This window comes from Poeciliopsis prolifica, unplaced genomic scaffold (assembly GCF_027474105.1).
Source record: "Poeciliopsis prolifica strain line A6 unplaced genomic scaffold, Auburn_PproV2 SCAFFOLD060, whole genome shotgun sequence".
Taxonomy (NCBI): domain Eukaryota; kingdom Metazoa; phylum Chordata; class Actinopteri; order Cyprinodontiformes; family Poeciliidae; genus Poeciliopsis; species Poeciliopsis prolifica.
In genome coordinates, this window is record NW_026562435.1 from 196,882 (window position 1) to 219,821 (window position 22,940).

Below are 22,940 nucleotides of genomic sequence, written 5' to 3' on the forward strand. Positions count from 1 at the left end.
CCCTGTGTATTTATCCCACCTGTGTCTCTTGTTTGTGCTGTACCCTAGTCTTAAGTCATAAGTTGTTGGTCACATGGTTTTGTCAGTCCTGTTGAGTTATTAACAGTTACTACCAATGTCAAAGCTATTGCCTTCACTCACCTGTGCTGCCTGGACCTTGTACTCTTCTGGATTTCATTAAAACCATCAATTCACACCACAATCTGGATTCACTGCATGTTTATCCTCACTAACAACAACCTCAAATTGTGACACATATGGCTAAAATGTCAATTTTAATATCATTTCCATTGCTATGGTCATTGTCTGACTAGCTGGGAGCCTTCCCTTTGGGTCCTGAGTGTATTTGTTCAGCAGATTAACTTCTGTTGATTCTCAGCTGCAGGCTCACACAACCCATCTTACCTTTCTAAAGCAGTATCCCCCCTCATTTGTAACATTTGCTTGAAAAGCATTAATGTCTGTTGGTGTGTCATTAGGCTGGACCCAGAGACGTCTCCTCTCCATGGACACAGAGGACTTTGAGACAATTCCGTCCAGCGGAGAGGAGTCCTCCAACTCTTCTGAGGACGAAGCCAACAATAAGAATGTATGTGACCTTAGCTTAGCTTAACTCAGCATTATTTATAGTAGAATGAAACTTAAAGAATTATAAGGTGAAAACATTTTTATTCCAAATGTAATTTTATATATATAAAAAAAGTAGCTTTGAGGGACTCGTTGTTCAATTGTTGATGCTCGATAGCTCTTGCATAATCCATTACATTTTTCCAGTCAGTCACCATCATCAGTAGGTTTCTCATTTCTTTGAAATGTATCGCAACCTCCTTAATTTGGACACCTCTACTGCTTAATTAGTTCCCTAGACGTGTGTCTTCTTAGCAGCAGCAACTGACTACTTGACATTTAAGAAATGAGGGAGGAATGAAGGGCTGAAGGGATTCTACCGGCATACATCTGGTGCTAGGGTCTGCAGCCTGTGGCTCTGACACCACATGTGGCTCTTAAGACTCTTCTTTGTGAATCTTAATAACTTTGTTAGACAATGCTAAACAACCTTTCTTTTAATCTAAACGTAATTAATAATGTTAGTTGAAGCAGTTTTTCCATGCAATTTATGCAAAAATGTACACCAATAAAGTAAGAAATATTTTTGCTTGTCTTTTGATTGCAACTGTAGCCTTTTTTGACATAATTCACAATGTAAATTAAATGTTTCATTGAAGAAATGTATTTAATCCCTTTATATAAAAGTTTGATTTTCAATATTTTTTAAAACCTAAAAACAAAATAAATTTTTTTAATTTAAAAATATGAACACATTTCCAATAGCAGATGTAAAAATAATTAGTTTCATGTAGCTTTTGTGGCTCTAACTGAATTTTGTTAACCTGGACTAAATCTGGGTTGCAAACATTGCTGACCAGTGATGGTAAACATGTTGTCCTTTCCTAAGTCAATAGAATTCTTCTGAGTCACATAAGAAATCTACACATATTGATGTCCTCGGATGTAGTGGTTCATTCACTTTTAAGCTTTCAGTCAAATGTTTGCAATGAAAGCTAAAGTAAAATCTTTTGTATATTATACATTTCAAATGTAGGCATGAATGGGAAATCTTAAAGGAAAACAACATATTAAAAATTTGGGAGTGTCTGTTTAATACAGATATTGTTCCTGCATTAAAAAAGATTCAAACATGTTGAAGCCTTGATAAAATTCAACTTATTACATCATGGATGTGGATGAACGGATGGATGGATGGACTGACTGACTGACTTTTTGCATCGCAGGTGTTTCTGTCTTTATTCAGTGTTGAATTCAGCTGGATCAGTTTTCATCAGTTTGTGGTTTGTGCTGAATTTGACAGTCATATGTTCCTGCAGGGTGGCAGCAGCCGATACCAGGTGCAGCTGACATACGCGTCATCTGAAGCAAAGGACCTCCAGTTTCTGGAGGAAGGAGAAAATGGAAACTGGTAAATTTACTCCAGTTCAATGAATGTAAAAGTGTGTCTTTTCACTTTTTACCTTTGCAAAGCTCTCTAGATATTTTTATTCTACATAAAGTGAACAGTTGTTTGAACCCATCCTAATTCTGCAAGTGTGCTTAATTAGCAACAGAAGCATCATCTCTTATGGTAGGTTATTTTAATGAGGGGAGACAACATATCAACACTAAAAGGTTAACAAAAATGCTCTTCATCAAAAGAAATAACTTATTAAACCAAGACAGCATAGCACAGAGCCAGGGGGAGGAGGATGAGCAGCTGCATGGGATTGTGATTGACAGCACCAAAACTCTCCTGCCACTGATTGGTTATTTCTAAAAACAAATTTATAAATGTTACATTTAATTTCTCTTAGGAGAGGCTCATCAGGAGGGACATGGGTCAGAACTGCTGCTGACTGACTCATCTGTTGTTAAATGTGGTAAAAAAAAATACAGGTGCAAGTTAAATATATGAATATGTTGGTAATTTCGTTGCTTAATTCATTAAATGTTAGTAAGATAGAGGCAAGTAGTAGTCTGCAGCTTAGCTAACTGCTGAACGGTTGATAATCTCACACAGTCTGCCCACCTCTCTGACAAAAACTGGGTTACAAATTGACACTTTTACCTTTTTCTCTCTGTGTCTCTCTATTTTCTGAAAACCTTACTTTATTATTTTTCTGAACAGCATAGTAACTGCCTCAGTCGTTCTTGTCTTCCACTGACTGCTGCTGAACACCGTCACCATCAAGCTCTCCAAGCAGGGACAAATCATGTCATGCAGATTCAGGGGGGTTTCAATTTCCCCTATTTTTTTTATTTTTATTTTTCTGAACGACAACAACAACAAAAAAATTGTGGTGGGCCCCTTGTTGGTCAGGGGCCCTTGGAATTGTCATAACTTTTCCCCCCTATCCGCACCCCTGTCTACTACAGCTCCTGTTTTTTTTCCTTTGCTTATGTTTCAACTGATATGCTAGAAAATCCATTCTTTATTCATCTTCAGTGTCTTGTTTGAGGGACATTGAAGAGCGATGTTTAAAGATTATTGTTGAATCGGGCAGAGAAAGCAGAAGCCACTCCGTGCTACCTCAAAGCCTGGACGTGCACCTCTGACGTTTTGTTGCTCAGTGATTATTGTATGCACCACCACTACAAAAACTGGGCGATATGGAAGGCATTTTGGAGAGCAACGTCCCTTGCACTGGCATTCTTATAAACCCTCTATTAAGACTCATTTTCAGAGAATACAGCTCCAACGACCCTGTAACAATAACAGCATATTGCTGTCTTGTCTATCAAAATTCAGCCTTACGTAAATGACCCCACTTATTGGCTTACGCCACACTTGTCAGAAAATGCCTGTAGATGTCTTCACATCCATGCTTGACTCCAGGGATGGCAGTGTTATGCCTTGTTTCCATTAGGTGGTACAACATGAGTCTCTGCTGTTTGATACTCAATTTTGGTGAGATTCTTTCATTTTCTTAGTTCGGCTTGAGCTGAACAATTGCTCAATCTTTATTGGAATATCATTTGTTTCATGTGGATTTACAATACATACAAAATACTACTCTACAGTTACAAAAGTAGTGTTATGGTATAAAAACAAAAGCACACTTGTACATGAAACTTTGTAGCAATTGGCTACTTGACTGAATAAGGTGATTTAGTTTTATTTTTGTTGGGACAGAGTTTGTTGTTGGAAAAAGAACAGACGTGCCTTAGAATAGACATCCTCAAATCCAGGCCAACGAGAGCCCTGCAACTCTCCATGGCATGTTGTTGGACCTGTGTCCATGCTCTAACACACCTGAATCAAATTGTTGGATGATCTCCTTAGTCCTGCTAATGATTTGATTTTCTAACTTAACACGTCTCTGTGTTGAAACAGACGTATGTTAAAATGACAGGACACCAAATCTCCTGGATTGGAGGACCCCTGCCCTACCAGTTGGAGGTTTGTTGTTATCCAATATGGCTGCCTCACTTATAAAACTCAGCAGTAGTTGAAATAGATGCACAGGAGTCTGACAAATTTGATCACATTAATGAGCTATAATGAAAAGGAGGAAGGAACAGAGCAGCAACTTCCCTCTTCAGACCTTCATAACTATGATCAAGCAATCTGACACAATATTTGTTTTTAAAGGTCTCCAATGCAAATTGTGGAAGGCGAGTACAACAAAGTCACTTTTAATGAATACTTAATCTGTTTCCTTCTAAGTGTACATGTTAGCTTGTTCATAGAGGCTCTGCCTCTATGAACAAGCGGTGTCTGGAGTCTAGCTGAAAGACTGTTTTGGGCTACATGGACTTGGAGGGAACTGATACTCTGTTAGATAAAAGCTTGACTTGTTGTAACTATTCTCATTTTTCATCAGCTCATACATATTTCAGCTCTTAAGACTGTCTCCTGTCGTCTTCATCTATGGGCTTTTAAAAGGTCTCTCTCACTCGTACTTGTCTTGCCTCCATGAGGAGCATGAAGAATTCATAAGTCCCTCTATTCCGTGGCTCTTTTTTTTATTGAATCAACTGAAGCGGAACTGATAGTGCTCTGCTGTGTGCACCAAACTTATGCTATCCGCATGTGGAGAGCTTTCTTCATATTTTTTTGTTTTCCTTAATATGCTACTTGTGATTCGGTGTGTTTGGGTGTATATACACTACAGAAGCCAAATTAAACATATGCAGTGTTGTACATCCAGTGTACTCTGTGTTTGCTCCTGTAACTGTAGGTTGATATACATATATGTACATATCACATATCACTAACCCATTCAAACACATTGTCGATACTAATTTACAATATGAGCCAAATAGAGAAAGACTTACATCAAAGTCATGCACAATTATTGAATCTTCCTTTATATTCAGAGTGATGTTGATCTGAGGGCTGAGGCCTGCTAGTGGCTGAGTGGAGGAGGCAGCAGAGCGTACACTAATGATGCATTAAAACCTTAACCTTCTCAAGCCATATGAAATTGTCATTAATTCACAAAAGGTCAGTGTAGGGAAAAATGTCTGCACCCACATTTGCATGTTCTCTGGCTTGAAAAGAAAGGCCAAGCTAAATTATAAAATTATTTCTTGCAACAAATCACCTCTAATTTTCACCTGCAACCATTTTCAGCTCACTGATTCTAGTTTAATAAGGGAACTTAAAGCATGTTTGGGTTTTCTTTAAGAATGTTGATTGGATCAGATGTAATGGTTGGTCATTATTATCAGAGAGTCTGTGCTCTTACAACGACTTAACCACACCCAAAAATCTGGTTTTGGTGAATGCCAATTGAATCCATTGTCCTGCTACATAATACATTCTGCTAGTAAAGTTAGATTGTCACCACACAACATGATTTTTTATTTTTGGTAACAAAGAGAGATTTTAACCATTTAGCTCAGAAGACTAATTAAAAATGTATAATCCTAGGCTGATGGATGGATGGATGGATGGATGGATGGATGGATGGATGGATGGATGGATGGATGGATGGATGGATGGATGGATGGATTTTCTTGTTACGATCTGTTCACCCCCCTCAGCTGCCGCATTATACTTAGAAAGTAATTGGTTACAAGTTATAGTTTCTTTAATCAAAGGCCTCCATATAATCCAGTATATTTCACTCTGCGGAGGGCCATGCATATTTTAGGTGGACTCAAGGTGAACATCTGTGCAGATTTACCTTTGCGTAAATCTGTACAAAGGTAAATTTTTCAACTGCGTACATTTGGTTAAAACGATTGGAAAACGATTGCTTGCTAGAGGCATGGACTGTGTTGCAGTCCATGCCTCCAGCAAGATTAGTTTTTACCCAATTGCTATTGTTTGGCCTTGATGTGTAATGTGCCAGCTCGATGCAGCTTACCGGAAATTGTGTACGCTGTAAGCAACCCAAGGAGTAGGGCCATTAAATCTTTGCCAGTATTAAAATGTATTAAACATTCTCCTTGCTTGGAATTGAATTGTATTTGAAAGCGTTGACTGAATGGCTTTGTTTGCTTTCCCTGCTACCATTGATAAGCTGCAATCCTATAGAGGGATTATTTGTTTGTAAACACAGCAGATATATATGCATCTTGACTGTAGAAACAGTTGCTTTAAATGCTCACTGATTGCCAGAGTCACCCACATTTATTTTATTGCTTTAACATTAGCTAGCATGTTGTCATACTACTACAACAGTTTGTCACAATGTGATAAAATATGTTATGTCACCAAATTGACATCAGTGATTCATCAATGACCCATATGGTGGGAATTGGTGTTCAGATCGAGCTGTTCCGTGTGAAGCATTGAGCCAATACTGATGCGTTAGCGCAAGCAGTCACCAGAACACGCAGAGTGACTGTCACTTTGTGCCCCATCATCTGTCTAACCTGATGGGAAAGAAACCGGATTAACTTGCTTATCAAACATGCTTGTATCCATTTGGATTGTGGAAAATTAACCATTTGTTACTAGAAAAGTAGAAAACACTCAACTTTGAAATCTCAACCATCTGCGATAAGTGCAGAGAATCTGCGCTGCTCACATATTATGCACAATATACCCAAGTATGTGGGAAACTTTAGTATTGAACTGAAGATTGCCATTGCTATAATTGTCTTTGTTTTCAGTGTAACTCTCATTTTATCTCATCTCAATGTTTGTTTGTTACAGTTCTAGGGCAGTTAGTGTGGCTCTGTGAAGATGCTTCATATGATAAAGGTTCGGGATGGGATTTATACAGAATATAAACTGTGAAAAGTGTTATTGTTTTAGAGCTACTCCACTGTCTCAGTGAAGACCCTTCTCTTTATTGTGTTCTATATTCTAGGCTAATCAAGAACCTTTTAACAGAGGGGCCAGGGCTGGTCCTTTGCTCTACACTTCAAACACCATCTAAAGGAGGTCACTCTATTAAATAACAATACTGGCCACTTCTGACTAACTGCCAATGGCTTTACTCTAACACCCACTCATCTTCTCCTGTCTTCCGCCCTTTACTCCAGTCTCATAATTGCTTCCTCACTCTCCAGTGGCACTGAAGGAAATGGATTGGGTAAATGTGAGCAGACCAGTGCTGCAGGGATGGGAGGAAGCAAATAGCTTGTGGATAGGAGGTTGAAGTGTGGGGGAATGGAAGAGCTTTGGAATGATGCGTTGAATTTTAATGTCACTGAATCCAGCCTGTTGCTTGAAATATGCATATCTTTTTTAAACACTTCATTTTAAAATTTTATTTTTTATTTTTACATAAATGACAGACAGATATAAGACAACTCTAACAATACATACCACCTAGTGGTAAGTCATACAAACATTCAATGAGGACAAAACCAAATGTATATAAAAAACAAAAATGTAGCTATGATTTATAAAAAACACAATGTACAAATCCCTGTGTGTGTCTGCATTGAGGAAAGCTATCATCCAGATTATTAAAGTGACGAAGTCCTGGGAAGATAATATGGGATTATAAGTTACTGACAAAGCGCTGGAGTCTTGCATCTATTCCTTTGCAATGCCATATTTTGACGCCAGAAAGAGGATTTGATGTCATAGTGGCCCAGATAAGCGGCTGTTTAAAAACAGCTTGAGACCAAATGAAGATCAAGTTTCTGACCACCACAATTAGAAAAAGCTGAACATGTCAGAGCAATAGATGAAACATGGGTTGGCAGTAGAGCTCTGTAGCAGACCAATGTGGACCATAAATATTTTCTGAATATTTGCTGCTCAATAATATGAAAATTTAGGTAAGGCAAGGCTGAGCTTCCATCTATAAAAATGTGATCAGCTCATCTTTTTCCCCCTGACACATTTCTGTCTGTTTCAGATGTGAGTAACTTCCCTCTGTGTTGGACTATTTGATAAATTTATAGAGGGAGCAGTTGTAATGTGATAAAATATAAAAGAGATAAAGGGGTGTGATCATTTTTATAAAGTACTGTATTGATGTAATTTCTCTGTGTGAAAATAGACAGCAGTTTTCATTTTATTTTCTTGCCTCCACCCATTTTGAGCCCACTTCATGTCTTTGTAACAAGGTCTGTTTAACAAGGTCAGATCTCCCTCCATTGCCCATTGTTGCGTTATGAAAGAGTAATTATTCACAGCCTTAATGTTTACCTACGTAAAGTTCTGGTGCTGTCAGACTTTGGAAGAGAAAGCAAAAACAAAAGCAGCAGTCAGAAAATTAAAGCCTTTACCTGTTTCTGTCATCATTGGAAGCGTCATGTGGTGATAACATTAAGAAGGAAATGTATTCTGAAAATTTAATAAATATTAAATTAGGTCTGATGAGATTTTATATATATATATATATATATATATATATATATATATATATGTATATATATATACATATATATATATATATATATATATATATATATATATATATATATATATATATATATATATGTGTGTGGGGGGGGGTGCGTGTGTGTGCATGTGTGTGTGTAATACAGTACAATAATAGTACTATATTACACTAGTAATATAGTAGTATTACTTGTGTAATTAAATTAAAATGCTATTTTTCATTAAAATGATCTTGCAGCATGAAGGCAGTGGATGTTCCAACTAAAGCTTGCTGTCATGAAGTGCGGGTGTGGAGGTGGTGAGGCAAATGCGGTGGAACCAGGTTGAAATAAAATTATGGTTTTAATGATGAAAAAAGTACAAAATAATCTAAAGTTCAAAATTCTGACAGCACTGCTGAGCGGAAGACGAGGGCTTAACACAGGTAGCAACAGGGTTTACAAATGGACAGAATAGACAGACTGGAACAACAAACGACTTGGACCCGACGAGGAACAAAGAATACAGGTGGGGTTAAATACACAGAGAGTAATCATGGAAACGAGACACACCTGGGAATAATCAAGGTGAGCCAGAACAACACAGACTCAAAGACACAGAAAACTCAAACACAGAGAAAAGCTCAAATCATGACATTTGCTGTCACTCAAATCTGTATGATGTGAGTGTTGGTCTTTGCTATGTGCTACACGGCGCTGAGCCACCGAGGCACAGATGACCTGTCAGAACTGACCCTCCTCTGTCTTGAAGTACGTCCAGGACTGCCAGGTCTGCTAGTGATTCCAGTTTTCCAGAAAGATTGGTTAGCTTTTTCTCACCTGAAATGAGGGAGGTGTTATTGAAATTTTCTGTGACGAAGTCCTGCGAAGATATTATGGGACTATAAGTTACTGACAAAGCGCATAACATGTGTTCAGGGGTCCTCCTTTACACATGTTATGGTGATAAACTGCTTCAGTGTATCATTTGGAGTCTTCATGTTATTTATTTGATGTTGTTTTTTATGACTTTATTCAAGTTAAGTTTGATGAGATCACAGTTGGGATTGTACAACCAAAAGGTCATGGTATGTACAGTTAAGTTCATAATTATTCATACACCTGGCAGATTTGAGTTTCAAATAATCTTGATCAACATGTTCCCTCTAAATTAAAAGTAATAAAGGAGTGGTGTTCTAAATTTTCCAGGCACATGATCCCACCTTGATTTACAGTCATGTAAATCATGTAAACTTTTTGGCATGGCAGAATGGTTGCCATGGAAGATTAAAGGATTTTTTAAATATGCATAAAGCAACACTCATGTTTTTGATGAAGGAATAACACTACAACATGACATAAAGCTCAACAATGTTGACAGTACATCAATGTCCTTTAATATTTTTGAGTGGCCCAGCCAGAGCTCTGACTTGAATCTGATAGAGAAACTTTGGAGGGAGCAAAAAATTAGGGTGATGGGAAGGAGGCCTTCCGACCCTGAAAACATGGAGCTCATCACCACTGCCTAATTAGAGGGGCGTCAATATAGTTAGACAGCCCTTTTTTGTTTTATTTAAATATACATAGAAACAGAGTAATTTTTACTGATGATGTTCTTACATTGTTTTATGTCTTGAGTGAAACAGTCTCATTTCCTGTCCGGACCAAACTTCTTGACTCTAGTGATGACAGATCAGACTGCTGGAGGTAGGAATAATCTGTGTCTTAAATGTAGAAGAAAACTCGCTTGATGTTATCTGCATCGGATTCTGCTGATCAACTTATTTCTTAGGTCAATCAGGCACTGAAAGATCCTCGAGTGTCTCTGCTCCCTTTGTGCTGCTGCCGTCTTTGCCTTCAATTATAAAAAAATGTGCCACACTCCTTCCACAGTCGCCTCTCACTGTAATGGGTCTATTACTGCCTCCAGGGTGGATCAGAGGTGAAATACTGGAGGAAGAACTTTTTTTCTCCCATCCCCTCTCGAGAATTTTCAGCTGGTCGTGATGCGTAAAGAGCATATAGATCATGGACTAAAAGTATGATCTAAAAAGAACTGTCTAGATTTGGATCAGTCACAGCACTGACTGATTTCCCCCTTAAAACATCCATTTCTATTTGTGTTCTTTGTTTCCTCTGTCTCTAACAAATCCTCCTTTACCTGCTATTAAGCCTGAACCTGGTGCCTGGATGATTACTTTAGACGTTTCATTTGTTTTGGTGCTTTGACTCTAAAAGGACTGCTCATTCTTTCTCCTGTTATTTGCTTTTGTTCCTTGCTTGCCGTTTCATATTTATTTGAAGCAAACTGACCTCTCTGGATAGCAGTCGAGCTTCACTGTATTTGGAATTTATCTTTTAAATTTGCTCTGCTGCCTGTGATGACTACTCCTGTCTTGTGTTGTGATTCCTAAAAACAACCACTATAACTGAATGTGAACCTGTGTATTTCTCATGTTTCATCATTTTGCTCACTATGAAGTTGAACTGATTGTTTTTCTCCCTGTTTTCCCAGATATCTTCAGTGATCTGTGTACAGCAGCACTCTTTGAGTCTGAAGAAAACAGCATCAGTACTTGGGAAGATGTATCTCAGGATTGCAAATAAATACCAGTGGACTGTTGTAATCCATTTGACTTTGATCTCAGACATTGATCAGCTTAATAACTGCAGTCTTCAACATGTAATTTAAAAGGATTAGATCTACTTGTACTTCTTTTTAATGGACTATAGATATGCATTGCTCTTATTGCTGTCATTTTTTTTGTTTTATGTACTGATGTTTCTCAGTGAGACTCCTGGAGGAAGAAGCTGGAACTTTTTCGAGTACCACTGTTAGAAAGCCTTCTCTTGTATTTTTAAAATCATTTCTACTAGGGATGCACAATGTATCAGCACTAACATCAGTATCGATTGATTAATAACTTGATTATCAATTTGATAAATCAAACTTGGCCAATATTCCATCCATCCATTTTCTAATGGGGTCGGGAAGTGCTGGTGCCTATCTCCAGCTATGTTCCAGAGGCGGGGTTCACCCTGGACAGGTTGCCAGTCTGTTGCAGGGCAACAAAGAAGCATACAAGACAGACAACCATGCACACACTCACACCTAGGGAGAATTTAGAGAGACCAATTAACCTGACAGTCATGTTTTTGGACTGTGGGAGGAAGCCGGAGAACCCGGAGAGAACCCACGTATGCACAGGGAGAACATGCAAACTCCGTGCAGAAAGACCCCGGGCCAGGAATCGAACCTAGAACCTTCTTGCTGCTAGGCACCAGTGCTACCAACTGAACCACTGTGCACCCCTGGGACAATAAGTAATATTTTTTTTCTATCTTGTCATTTGTTTCCGGACGGGAGAGAAGGACATTGGTATTTGTTTGGTCATGTAATAGTAATGTTGATGCAGCAACCCTCAAACAGAGAAGCACTGGGAAAGTCAGGCATACACAGTACTGGTTATTATCCATAGCAGCAATATTAATATCAGCTATTGATATTGGACCAAATGTTCATACTGTTGCATTCCTAATATTTACTTCCACTGAGTGGAGCGGCTATATATAGTAAGCATCCCATAACTTCAGATTTACGGTCTCTTCAGAAACTATTCAGAGCCCTTCACATATTGCACTTTTAAAAATTATTTTTTAAAAATGTTGTTGGTAAAATGTGCTAACTATGTGAAAAGATGAAATTGACATTTATTGACATCAGCAAATTTTCTTGAAGTTGCTTTCTTCCGCTCCTCGAGCTGCTCTTTAATCGCTTCTGTTGAAAGAAGGAAATAACTTCTCCATAGTAGGAGAGCCTGTTCAGTGGTCCATCACAAAAACAAGTATCTTGGTAAATGCCTAAGTATTCAGTGTTTTTTTTTTTATTACATCAAAATGTTTTGCCACACAGGTCAAAATTATGAAGTGAAAAGAACATGTGGACCTCCAAAAATGTACAAAATCCAGAAATGTGACTTTTATTTTTACCCAACCAGCAAACTAAAAATGTACCATTTTAATGAATTGAATTAAAACATTTGTAGAAAACGTATCTACAAATCAGTGTAAATCTGAAATATAAATGGGGTTCTTGCTCCTCTGATCTGCCTGACTCAACCCTCTGCATTATCTAGGAAAGGCACCAGAACAAAGAAAAAAAAAAAAACACAAAAAATGTGTATTTTGTGGCTGCATTGTCTCATTAGACAATACACATGTGAAAACAAAACTCTTAATATCATGATTTCAGTTTCTCTATGACTTGTTAGGTGAATATTATTGTGATTGCATTTAGTCAACAACTTAAGAAATCTGAATATTTCCTGAGGAGACTCTTTTGACTTGCATTTTTTCACATCAGTAAAAAATTAATAGCTACAGAATCACTGCAAAATACATACATTACTTTAACAACTTTTAATATAAAATATCTTTACTTGGTTTTACATAAGTGGACGTCCTGAAAAAACATGTAGGTGATAAAAACTAATGATTTTTATGTCACTCAGGGGCAATTTTTACACAGAGTTAGTTCATTGGGGCTTGTTTAGTGTGTTTTAGTTAATTATTTTTCAACTTCTTTTGATCCAAGGTACATTGTTTTCATTGAAAGAATCACAAACCAAAAATCTAAACAAATGATCCTCCATAGCCGCATAAATTAAATATATAGCAATTCTTATCAAAGTGTCTTGAATAGGAATCAAATGAACACAAAAATTTCTTTTTTTAATCATATTTTATATTAGTTATTTCAAACTGCACTTAACATGTCAACTTCAAAAATTTGCCTGTACAGAGGCACAACAATTACAAGAGGTTTAAAGAGGTTGTAGAAAAAATATAGAAAATAATTCTTATTCTGAGAGAAGCAATAATATTTGGAAAAGAAAAAGCTCACAGTATTTGCCCTCTGTTGATATCCACTCATTCTAGGGCCTTCATCTGTCTCCGAATTTTGTCCAGGGACCAGATCGGAGTTAGCATTTTTCTTTTCAAAACTTTTCCATCCCTGTCATCACAGTCTTGCCAAGTACAATTATCTCACCGCTACCTGTCACATTCAAGCATCACTAATTCTCTTGTTTTAATGTGCACTGCTATGTACCTATTGCCATCTAGTGATAAGGAAATTACATGATTAGGCCATTAGTCAATACTACAACACAGACACTTGAAAATGGCATATTATTTGCAGATAATTAATTTATTTTTAGACCAATTAGGTGAAATTGGATCATTTCCACGGCACACCTAATGATCACCCACGGCACACTAGTGTGCTGCAGCACAGTGGTTGGAAAACACTGTTTTAGTTGACTATAAAGCTGGTTATGTTTTTCATTTGAGCAGACAGAAATGGATCTGCATACTGATAGATCAGCTCCAGCTTCATGAAGAGGGGTTCTGCTCCATCTAGAATGAGCTCTTATGAGCCTAAAAGTGGAGCAAGGCCATGACGCCAATAGTACAGTATGCAGTCACACGCAACCGTGATTAAATGACCATCTTGGGCTTTGACTGATTGTGCAAGATGAACACATTTTCTCTGTCAGGGGTTCTTGCATCTTGGAAAGTCTAATTCACAACAAATTCTTTTTATCAGCTAATGATGGTTAAATCACTTCCTTGCAGAAAAAAAAACAATCAAATCTGATGTGTTTTTCATTTTCTCCTTTGTACATCATCATGGAAAGTATGAGAAAAAAAAACATTGCTTTTGAAGGAAATTATCATTTCTCTGTTCAGAAACCGATTTGTCTATGCGACATGTTATGCTTCATGACCCAGAGAAAAACTCATACTCATTTCTACATAATGAGATTCTGTAAAAAAATATTTCACACTTTGAGTTGCTATTTTTGACCTTGCACCTGCAGACAGGACACACTCAAATATTGTTTTTAATATTTGTTCTAGGGCTGCACAGTGACAGGAAAATAAATGCTAAGTGGTTATGTTCAGAAAACTGTTTGACACAGTTTCTTCTGTCTAATTAACTTGTTCTGACACATTTCTATTTGTTACATTTCACAGTCAGGGTCAGCAGCAGAAGGACTTGTTTATTCAGCTTACTATCACATTCTGTTTAAATTTACATCATAATATTTTTAAGACCAAGAGTGAAAGCTAAAAATTTTAAGACAGTAGTTGCGTTTCAAAATTTACAGTGAAAAGCTACCATTCAGGGACCCTGCAAACTATCATTCTGACCATAATCTAAAGTACACTAAATAAAAAGTTCAGACTAGTAAGTAATATGCTCTAAACACTATTGGAGTACTAATATTCAGTAAGCAGCGTATGTTTCATCATGTAGATAAAACATTTGTCTTCAACTGATATTGAATCTTTTTTTTTTTTATCTATATACACTTGTTCCCCTCTGTAGAACATGCATCTTTGGACATTGGTATTGTGATGACATCACTTTGAGATCTTTGACATATAGCTTCCGTTATTCACTCTCAGACAGATTATATCTTGTTTAAATTACCGTGGTTACAAGCTGTAATGTGTTGGAAAGAAAGGTTGTCAGAAAACTGGATACATATCATAGGGAAAGATATTACTGTGTTACAGTATAACATACAGTGAGCCTCTTAATAAGTACATTAATGAATGATTTGTTTATAAGAATTGATCCATGAGTGTAATTTGCATTGACCCACATATTTGGTAGATCAGAATTAATTGGAAAATGCTGCATCGATTTTAGAAAATAATTCTGTTATACTGCATCATGAATAGTGCTAGAATCTTTTCAACTCTGGAATGTACATTGTATCTGTTATTATATTGTACATATTGCTCACTATGATAAAATACCTTTACAATATGAAAATTGTTGCCTTGTTGCTTTTCGACTTCTCTTTTTTTCTCTATTCTCTATATGGTAGCTGATTGGTGAAAATGTGACACAAAATCCAAAACAAAAAGAAAAAAAAACTGCAATCACAGAATATAGGAGCAAAAACTTACAATCAGCAAAACAAATGCAAACAAAAATTGCTGCAACTATTGGAAATAGAAGTAAAATGAAAATGCTGCAATTATCAAGTATGAAATGCTGAAAGATTTTTTCAACTTCTAGACCACTAGGGGGAGTGTGGAGCAGGGATTTTGTTATTTGCAGCATTTTCCATTTTGTTTCCATTTCCTGTGGCTGCAGTATCTTTTTGTGTGCATTTGAATTGCATTCTTTCTCTATGTCTCCTGGCAGTCTGTAACATTGTTAGCACTAGTTATACATGATAGAATAATCACAGCTTGTTCAATATCCACAAATTCTTGAAAAGCTCTTCATTTTTCTTAGATCTGTAGTACATGCTAATCTGCAACCTGTACTTTCTGTTCATTAGAAAACCCAGTCAAAATACTAAAAGTCTGCTCAGAGTCTTTGTATGTGTTTTTAGTTTTACATGTAAGTTTGATCTTAAAGGGGCAGTATTATACATTTTCCAGGCACATAATCCTATTTTCTAGCACAATAAAGTAGTTGTTACCTTCAGTTGGTAGAGAAATATTGTATATTTATCAAACATGACTTAAAAGAAATTTGACATCCCAGCTACACACCTTGAAATTGGTTTCTGTCTATTTAAAAAGCTCTTGCTCTTACCAACACTCTGCCTTCAGCACATCATCACAACAATTCTCCTTCATTATGCCGCTTATATCTTCTTTTATGAGCATCGGATTAAGAAGTTTGAATTAGTTTTTTTAAGGATCCCCCTTACTCTGTTCCACACCAAGCATTACAATTGATCCTTTACAGACATTACAAAAAAAGACTTAATGTTATTCCATATCATCAAAAGCATACTTGGAGTGTTCATTTGATTCTTTCATGTACGTCTGAGGAATCCGTTAGGGTGCCTAAACGCTTGCTCTCGCAGTTTTTAGCAAACACTTGGAACCTTTGAGATAAAGCTGATTCCACAGAGTGATCACTGGACTGAACAATATTGACTGGTGAAGCTAGGAATCACCATTTCCACATTTGGATCAATGAAACAAAAAGAGACACAATTCTCCACATTATTGTGAAGTTCTCAAGTTTACTTTTCAAAACTGGCACAATATGTAGATATGAACATGCAAATGCATAAGATTATAGTCAGCTGGCTTGTTTCCATCTTTAGTCCCATTGGCAGGTTGATGTTAAAGCACAATAAGAAGAGAGTTGTTGAGACGAGATTTTATCAAGACAGATAAATGATCAATCCGAAGACTCACGATGTCTGCTTCGTTTGAATGTAGGGTTGTATTGTAATCATGCAAGACTGTGTTCAAATAAAAGTCTTGTGAGTTGGCTACTGAGGAAAAGAATGTAAAGGATTGCTACTGAATCATAAAAGATATCAGTGGATATCTGTTTTTCTGTCATTGATCATGAGGGGGGTGAATCATGAATTCCAGAGAATTCATGATTCATGAATTCTCTGGAAATGCGGAGGAGTGCCATTCCAGCCGGGTCTGTGATCCTTCTGAAGAGGAAGAGAGGATTGAATGCATAATGTATTCTGCCTTTCCAGTGCCAGTTTGTTTTATCTGCTTTTCATTGATCCAAAATGCTTAATGCTTCTTGTCTGGTCTCAAATAATCACAGCTTTCATATATTTTATTTACATCAGAACACATACGTAAGGGTTCTTATTAAAACCCCCCAAAACATTTTAACTCAAGAGCGAAAAAGAGACTTTAGTATAAACTAAAAACTCAAACTACATTTGAACTCTAAAAGGAATACTTGGACACTGGAGCAGGGCCTTCATGATTAAATCAGAAAGATTATCTTACTGTGTCAGAAAAATAATATTTTATATGCTAGTTTGTTATTGTTTTAAATGTGTGAGGAAAATAAATAATCCTTTTTTAATTAACTGGACAACTTGATAATGTACATAATGAAACTCAGCATGTACTGTATGTCTTGGCTTCCTGCAAATGAAACTGGGGTTGTTGATTTTAATCTTAAATCGAACACTGTTTTGTAGATCTTAAAGTGTTTTAAAGGAGTACTTTATGCTTTCAATTAGTTTGCATGTAGCAACATATAAACTATTGCCATCTACTGGCGCCAACAGGTGGCACCAGTGCATGGCATCCTCTCCTCTGTCAGACTGCCCCAAAGCAGCTTTCAGTGTGTGAATGTGTGAATGACTGAAGGGTTTTGAAGTCCTTTGGACTTGATAAAATCCGATACAAATGTGGTGGGAAAATTATTTAACACAATATTTACAAGCATACAAGCATTTTCCCAAACTTAATGAGCTACTGCCTTCAGCTCCTTTAGTTTTAGATAATGTTAAAATGATCAATACACACAAGACAGAATTTCGAGGAAAAATACGGATATTGACTCCGTATTTCATTTTCTGTATAGCCGCTGATTAAGCATAGAATTTCATTATTTAGCATGCATCAACTATTACCTCGTTATTTTTATTTGTCTCGCTGTTTTATTCTAAAATGCGTCGCCATTCTTTTTCCTCGCTATTTAAAATTCACCAAATCAATTTATAAACTGCTGCAAAGCAAAATATATCAGTGGATTTATTGTAATCCCCCACCCCACCTGCCTCTGAGTAGCATTGCTGGAGTTTCAACCAAGAGTAATTGTATTTGTTGGTCCTTGGTGACAGAGCGTTGAAGAGCAGAGAAAACAAAGGTTGGAGGACTTCCTGACAAAGCTTTGTTCCAGAGTGAGAGCCCTCCCGAGGACTGAACACACAAAGATGTAGAAGAGGAAGAGCTGTGGATGTCAGAGTGGTGAATGGACCAAAATCTGACAGCTCAGGAATGTGAAAAGCATACTGAGAAAATAGCAGGAGTCAAATGGAAGAAGGAAACAACAACAACAACAACAAAACACTAGGTCCAGTCTGATATTGAATGAAACGAGAATCAGCTGAGACTAACCATGTGGATGCAGATCAGCTTGGTTAAGAGCTGGTTGGGTAACTGAGCAAACATTACAAAGTAACAGAAATAAACACAAACTCCAAATGAACTTCTAAACCAAAAATTAGCACTAAAATAAACTGATACAAAAATGAAACAATATTAATCTCAAAACAAAGGAATGAACAGTGTACGAAATACAATCCATCCATCTATCCCCACTTATTCTTCCTTGCAGGCTGTGGGTGAGACTGATCACATACAAGGTTTGGTTGACCTAAATGTTCTGTTCGACAGAAAAGACTGAAACCAGTGGACCCAGTTGGGGCATTCTGTTTATTGTGCTTCATTAAATATTAGGAACAACAATGGCATTAATGATTCTAAAAATGATCTATCATTTGTTTTGGTTTGAGCACTGAGGTAAGTCTCATGCTTTGTTTTTCAAAAATAATAATTATGCTTAATTCTTTGAATGGAGATAGCTTTTACTTTCGCTGTTGATAATTTACCATAATAAAGAAATCAAATCGATTATTTCGTTGATTAGTACTGCTGGGTGTTATTTAACTAAATTAGGTAAAATTAAATAAACTCTTTATACAGTAACGTAATTGATAAAATATTTACGATAGCACCTGAATGTAACAAGACTGTCGCGTATAAGCTGTGTATTGTGAATTTAAACAAACGGACCAATCAGAAGACTCGCCAAGCGGAAGCAAGAAGGCGTTCCGTCACTCCAGACCAATCAATACGCAGCTCCGTTGTTTGCCTTCATTTTTGAATTGAGCTCTAACAGAACACTGACAATTTCATTTAGGTAAATAAATGTAAGCGAACAGAAAAGCTTATTAGACTCTTTTTACCGTTTTGGAACAACATGCACTGACTGGTGCTGGAGCTTTTCTTTGGGGAACCTCACGAACTGGTTTGAAGAGACGTTAACCGGAGATAATTGAGTTCTACCTCGTTATCTTTACAACCCAGCAGTTAGCTAAGTTAGCTAGAGACCTAATCGAAGGTAATCTGTAGGTCTGCTTTTTATTAAGATTTAAGATATTGAATACGTATTTCATTTTCTGTATAGCCGCTGACTAAGCAATTTCATTATTTAGCATGCATCAACTATTACCTCATGTTATTTTTATTTCTCTTGCTGTTTTATTCTAAAATGCATGTATGTCGCCATTCTTTTCCCTCGCTATTTAAAGTTCACCAAATCAATTTATGAACTGCTGCAAAGCAAAATATATCTCCTCTTTCTCCCTGAAAGGTTTGAACATCACAGGGTTTCTGCCATGGCTGAAAGCAGCATGCTGACTTTGGGGCATGCCCGGAGTCTGTTGGTGGATTCTTCAGTGTATGACTCCAGGATTGTTGAAACCACTAAGGACCAGTGCTTCCTGGGGATGACCAGTGAAGATGGGGAAGGTGAGTGAGAGCTGACAGCGGATGCTACTTATCCTAGTTCTGTTTTTCTCTGGGATGCCTGATATTTTATTTTTCTATTGTGCATAACCGAGTGAAGATCAGGACTCTCAAATTCCTGTCATATCCTTTATTCATCATACCCACTGTGTGATCTGGAAATTTACAGAAACATTGAATAAATAGAACTGTTAGTGGTGTGTGAAAAGATTCGGACACCCTGTGATTTAGAGATTTATGGTGCTTGTTGCTTTTAATAGGCGCTTCAGACAGAAAGGGTGGAAACATGTGGCAAAGATTCTGAGGTGAATTGCTGCTCTACCGGCTGTCACATGCTGCCCTGACTTGTGTGTGCCTCAAACATCTTTGGACATATAAATTAAAGATCCATGACATATAAGCATTAAGCATTTTGCAATAAATCAGTTGAACACATGATAAATTAAAGCTCAAAGATGTATTGTTTTTCTCTTTTGTCTCTCTCTCTGTCTACCATAGACTGGAAGACTAAAGTTTTTAGGGCAATTTTTTTGAGACTTCTTAATTCATTTTATTTCTTGCTTCTGTTTTGTTTATTAAATTTGGATTTAAATGTATTCCAGTTCTAGTGTTAAATTCTCATATTGATGTTTGAGAATCTTCTTATATTACTATTCCATATGTTATTTGAAAATTACTATTACTATTCCATATGTTATTTGAAAATGGTCTCAAAACAACAATATCCTTGCTTATTGCAATAACTTCTAGAACTGTCTAGAAAAACATATTGTGATAATAAGCATCAACGTATTGGCTTGTTAGTAATGTTAACACATCAATCTAAAACAGGGCCGATATTGATAATCATTATTTCCATCTTGTTGCTGTTTATGTCTGTGATGCAGCACAGCACTGGGCTGAACAGATGTTAGCAGAGGTGCATCGATTGCTGTTTTCTGGCTGATTACAATTTTTATCAAGCCTGATCTGCTGACTCAGATTTATTTCCATCCATTCTTCCATTTTCTGTATGGGGTCAGAGACACAGAGACGGACAGGACAAAACCATGCACACTTTTAGAGAGACCAATTTACCTGACAATCATGTTTTTGGACTGTGGGAGGAAGCCGGAGTACCCGGCGAGAACCCACGCATGTACAGGAAGAACATGGAAACTCCGTGCAGAAAGAACCTGGGCCGGGAATCGAACCCTGCAAGGCAACAGTGCTACCACTGTGCAGCCCGTTCAGATTTTTTTTCTCCCCTAAATTTAGTGACAAAAGATGCTAAGTCACAGTATGGTGACCATTGATAATGCAGATATCACCTGGTGGTCGCATCTGTTTTTCAGTCCTTTGTCATGACATAGTAAAAGGGGAGGGCTGATTTTCAGACTTTTGCAGAACTGGTTCATGTCTATCTCTTTAGGATGGAAGTTATCAATTGAGTTAATCTAAAGGTGATTTATTTTAGTAATCGACTAATGATTAACTGATAAATGGCCATTTTCTTAAACGTAGATGTATAAATAATATTGGCCTAGTTTATTAGTGAATCCCTAATACAATATTAAATATAAATTTTAACAATATTGAGTAATATAAGCAGTAAGAAAATACAGAATCTTATGGCAACCACCATCATTTAATCCATAGTGAATCAGAGGGGCCTTGTGGTCAAATTTGATATATTCTGTCTAAAGATTCAAGCTGAAGCAGAACTGGGTCCTTCAGTGACCCAAATCAATCCATTGTGGGTGGGCTGAGAATAAAGACATGCAGTCAGTCAACCAGGATCTTGATCAAGAAGGGGGACATGAAGCGGGCTGTACATGCAAGAATCCCCTCAAACATCCCACAGCTGACTAAGATAAATGGGTCAGCTCCACACACTCAGGTTATTTCCACCTAAGAGGTTGAACTAAGTAGGGGGTCCTAACTTTTTGTCTCTGCTAGAATAGACTTTACTTAACCCTTATCTGCCAGCCCAAAAATACTTGCATACAAGTCATTGTATGCATACAATATTGTTCTCATGGCAGTTATTGGATGCACTGATTTATCAGTGCCGATTTCCTTAATTTTGGGAGATTGGTGATTGGCCGATTTTTACATATGAAGCCGATCTTATCCACTGATGTTATCTGGCTTGGCAAGAGCTAAGAATCAACCACTCTCCTCTTCTGCTCTCCGGTAGAAAGGTTTGACTGGCAGACTGGCCCACCAAGTTATGTCAGCATATTTATAAATAATAGTGAGCTCACTGTTGCCAATTCAACCACTTTCTTGGATACGCACACTCACACCTCGGGAGATTTTAGAGCAACATTTCTGACAAAAAAAAATAGGTACTGACCAAAATCGAAATCAGCAGGTTAAGCTTTTTAAAAAATCGGTAATTGAGTAGCCTAATTACTTAACCCTAACCCAGAAAACTGCAATCGGTGCACTGCTAGTAATGGGGTTAATTAAATATCAGCAATCTGTGTGGAAATGCTTATTTTGAAATTTGAGAACATTCAATTGGCTCTCCTAAAGCATGAAGCTTTAAGTTTGATCTGTTGATTGCAATACTGGAAGTGAAGATTCATCTCTTCCACGTGCCATTACAATAAGTTGATTTTTGCTTTTTTATGTTTCTTTTAAGTTTTTCATTTATGGACAGAATTTTTGTCACTGTCTTCGTGCCAAATGATTGGTACTTGTTTGTTACTTTGATAGAAAATGGTTGAATATTAATTTTGCTTCTGCTCTTTCTCAGATATGTTGCCCAAAGTGGAGACACAAGTTGTTCTGGTGGGAGAAGCAGGCAGAAATGAAGCTCTTGTGAAAGCCCTGCAGGTACATCAGTCCTCTTTCCATTCAGTGATTATGGAATGAAATGCATTCAGAATGTATCATCTGAATGCATTCAGATGATCATCGATCTTCCAAAATGAAGGAAATTGGCACCGATAAATCGGTCGAACCCCTCCATTGCCAAATCCCACTCTAGCCAGCTAATGTCTAGTTCGGTGGTAGCAGAGTTGGGTGTGTTTCCATTAGCAGTTTCTTCCTCTCAATATGGGGATGAGTATAGGCAGGAACGTTGGTGGGCTGTGAGCATGCAGGAGCTGTGCTTGTCGCTCTGATGATGTCATTTTGCACGTGTCCCCTTAGGCAACCAGTTTCTCCAAAATCTCTTGGTGCATCTGTTCTTTGCAGGTTACTCCATCCAGCTGATGTTGTATTTGGTCTTCTTAATTTATAAAAAAAAATTTGGCCTTCCAGGTCTAACATGCGATGATCAGTTTGGTTGAGATGGTGAGACGGGTCAATTAAAGCAATCTCGG

At 37.2% G+C, this 22,940-nt stretch overlaps 2 protein-coding genes across 11 annotated transcripts in view; both read left to right on the top strand.

Moving 5' to 3' along the window:
- The window catches only part of mcf2l2 (MCF.2 cell line derived transforming sequence-like 2), a 73,381-nt gene extending 65,151 nt beyond the window's left edge, over positions 1–8,230 (top strand). For all 3 annotated transcript variants that reach the window (XM_055060462.1, XM_055060465.1, XM_055060464.1), the window contains 3 exons: positions 480–589; positions 1,887–1,978; positions 6,819–8,230. In XM_055060462.1, the coding sequence (XP_054916437.1) occupies positions 480–589; positions 1,887–1,978; positions 6,819–6,909 (293 nt within the window). In that variant the 3' untranslated portion in view covers positions 6,910–8,230. The remainder of the gene's footprint in view (positions 1–479; positions 590–1,886; positions 1,979–6,818) is intronic.
- Positions 8,231–18,969: 10,739 nt separating this feature from the next.
- ect2 (epithelial cell transforming 2) overlaps positions 18,970–22,940 on the top strand; it is a 33,530-nt gene continuing 29,559 nt past the window's right edge. For 6 of the 8 annotated variants that reach the window (XM_055060467.1, XM_055060472.1, XM_055060468.1 and 3 more), the window contains exons 1-3: positions 18,970–19,219; positions 19,472–19,629; positions 22,370–22,449. In XM_055060467.1, coding sequence (XP_054916442.1) covers positions 19,497–19,629; positions 22,370–22,449 — 213 coding nt within the window. In that variant the 5' untranslated portion in view covers positions 18,970–19,219; positions 19,472–19,496. The remainder of the gene's footprint in view (positions 19,220–19,471; positions 19,630–22,369; positions 22,450–22,940) is intronic. The other 2 variants (XM_055060473.1, XM_055060474.1) reach the window with 1 other exon arrangement.